Source organism: Verticillium nonalfalfae (genome assembly GCF_003724135.2).
Source record: "Verticillium nonalfalfae strain VnAa140/NRRL 66861 chromosome Unknown scaffold_159, whole genome shotgun sequence".
Taxonomy (NCBI): domain Eukaryota; kingdom Fungi; phylum Ascomycota; class Sordariomycetes; order Glomerellales; family Plectosphaerellaceae; genus Verticillium; species Verticillium nonalfalfae.
This window is the reverse complement of record NW_021167384.1, coordinates 57,527-60,388: the sequence shown is the minus strand read 5'-3', so window position 1 is coordinate 60,388 and position 2,862 is coordinate 57,527. Positions and strand designations below refer to the sequence as shown.

The following is a 2,862-nucleotide window of genomic DNA, read 5'->3' as shown; positions in this document are numbered from 1 at the left end:
TAACATTTGACGCTCTCACCGTCAGGCTCAGGGTTCGATTCCCTGGTTCGGAAATTCTTTTGCCAGTGAGGTGTACTGACTTTTTGCACCAGCACAGAACCTCTTGAAATCAGTAAGGGGTTCAGGCCTTGGAACGCCCCGCGGTCTGAGATTTGTTGGGCATATTGTACAATGAAACTTCCAAGAACAAGTGCGCAGGTACGTCGGGGCGACCATCTGACTTGGACGCCCGGCCTGATCGGACGGCCGAAGAGGAATACCCGCGGAGACGGTGCCCGGCTCCTGACTCGGCGATCGGAACTATCGGGCTTGTCATGTTTGAGTGCGGCCTTGGCCGTCTGGTAAACTTTCTTGGCGATAAGCTCGCGGACGGACAATAGGGAGCCCCATTATCATACGTGGAGACGTTGGGATGGTGCTGTACGTGCAGTGGGTAGGGGGAAACGAGTGGTAGATGAACTTGACAGAGGGCGACTCGTGCTTCGATTTGCTGCGCCTCGATGCCGGCGTCCATGCGTTTTATGATTGCTTCACTGAACAGAACGCTAACCGTATCTTCCGACGACAGAGGTTCCGAGCCGGGCGGGTCTTCTCCAAGGAGCAGCTTGACGCGGCAGTGCGATATTTGTAATGAAGTTTAGCCGATGTCGCGCTCCTCTTAAGAGCAGGGATGCATGCGTAAAAGGCAAGGGTGCGAATCATCACGACCATGTTGCTGCTGAAGTATCATGTTTGTTCTTTTGAGTCTGTCCTGTTCGCCAAGCCATGGCTAGAAGGGTTCCTAATCTCCTTGCGTGTCCTGATCGGACCATGATCTGATCGTCATTACTCGTCTTCGTTCCAAGTTCCGTTCGTCGCGCCCGCAAGATGCCGTTCAGTTTCACAGAAAGGGCTCCAGTATCTCCATCGTTCTCGTCCAGGCACGCTCCTGCGCGGAGTCCCTGAGCTTCTCAAACACGGGCTTTTTGAACTTGACATCGCATCTGTGGTCGAGCAGGTAGAGGCCTCCCCCCTGGCGACCGCTCGTGCTCTCCGCATGGACGCTCTCAACCTTGGGCCCCCGGCCGCCAAAGTCCCCACTCGTGGCGAGGTACAGGTGCCGCTGTCCGGTCTCGTCGAGGCTGTAACCCATGATCCAGTAGATGGGCTTCAGCAGCGCCGTCAGGGGCAGCGGCGCCCAGAGGCTGGGGCCGTTCCAGTGACGGTAGGCGTTGCCTGTGTCGACGGCGCCGGGCCAGTCGTGGGTGATGGACAGGCTCGCGTTGGCAGGGTCGGCGGCGAGGCGATCGAGTGCCAGGTTCGTCAGGGAGCCGACCTGGGTCTGCGAGCGGATGCCGCCCCAGGCGCCGGGCTTGTCGAGGGTCATGTCATCCACGTTGAGGGATGTGTGAAGGAGGTTGCCGGAGAGGACGGTGACGACGCGCGGGCTCGCGGCTGCGCGGAGGTTGGGTAGAAGATGGAGCGTCATGAGGATGCGGCCAAAGTACTGCAGGGCCATGGTGACCTCGAAACCCTCGCTCGTGTCTGAAGGAGAGGAGGGGGGAGCTTGTTAGCTGACTGAGGGGAGACGGGGACAACTCCTGGTTGAAGGAGACAGGCAGGCAGGTGTCATCATACCGATGCGCCCCCCGAGCGGGGCATAGCCGGCGGAGAGGAACAGCAGGTCAACAGTTGGTTCACGCGACTTGATGTCGAGGCTGATGCGTTCCACCTCGGCGAGGAGCGAGACTTCGCCGGGCACGTAGATGAGGTCGGCCTTGGGGTTGCTGGCACGCAGTTCATCGAGAAAGGGCTTCATGGCAGACTCGGTCGATGCGCGACCAACTATGTACGCTCTCATGGGAGAGCCAATATTGACCAGAGACTGCAGCGTGGCCTTCCCAATGCCAGAGGTAGCACCGACAAAGACGGCGGTCCGGGGCACCGTCTCGTCGTTAAGCTGGGCATTGCAGGCTCGGATCTGTTTGATGGCGACCATGTCTGCGCAAAGTGTAAATGATCTGCAGCAGCGGCTGGATAACCTTGGGAAAGGCCGGGAACGACTTCTTGACCCTCTCTATTTGTGTTATCAAGAGGGTGGCATCTTGATATTTCTCTCCACAGAATCCTTCCAGGCAATGTTGACGAGGCGCTGTTGCCTGCCTGCCACCCACCTCATTTCGTCCCTGTACAACCGACCTAAGTACCCAGGCACCTACCTACCTACAGATACACCGAGGACGTCACGGGTAGACGACGGTGAGTCACCGAAGCACTGACACGCCAATGCGCGACCTAGCAGGCCTTCGGTACCGAAGATGCTGGAGTGGGTACCTACCTACCTACCTTACCTACCTAGGTACCTATAGGTAGGGAAGTAAGCAAGGTAAGGTAAGGTAGGTAAGGCACTTAAGGTAGGCAGGAGAAAGGGAGGGGGAGGTAAGGTGAGGAAGCGAGGAAAGAAAGAGGTAAGGTGAGGAAGGCAAGGGCAGGGGCGGCCGGGTCAGTGGGGGGAGGGTGGTTGTTTCGTCGCCATCTTGGCGGGGCAGCACAGGCAACAGACCGTCACCGACGCATGACCTCCCCCAGCACCCAACAGCAACAACACCACTTTATCTGGCTAACACGACCGTCGCTTGCCATCACAGGCTCCCGCATACACCGCCAGTCGGTTGCTGTGCATCTGAACTTCGCTGCAACATGTCTTTCTCTATTGATGACATGTTTTGTCTCAATGAAGACCGCATTGTATCGTGAGTCAACAAGAGGCCAGGCGGCCCTCCTCAAGATTGACTCAATACGACCGGGGCGGCGCTGGCCCAGACGCGCCACAGCCCGAAGGAGTCGTGGTTGTCATGCGGCACATCGTCCATGCCATCACGG

At 58.1% G+C, this 2,862-nt stretch overlaps 1 protein-coding gene across 1 annotated transcript; it reads right to left on the bottom strand.

The window, feature by feature from the left end:
* Positions 1-880: 880 nt before the first annotated feature.
* Positions 881-1,978, bottom strand: D7B24_002408 (uncharacterized protein; the record flags this gene model as incomplete). The annotated part of the gene is made up of 2 exons (XM_028636617.1): positions 881-1,524; positions 1,618-1,978. The coding sequence occupies 2 exons, from the start codon at positions 1,976-1,978 to the stop codon at positions 881-883; spliced, it is 1,005 nt and encodes a 334-aa protein (XP_028491224.1).
* Between the last annotated feature and the right edge of the window lie 884 nt (positions 1,979-2,862).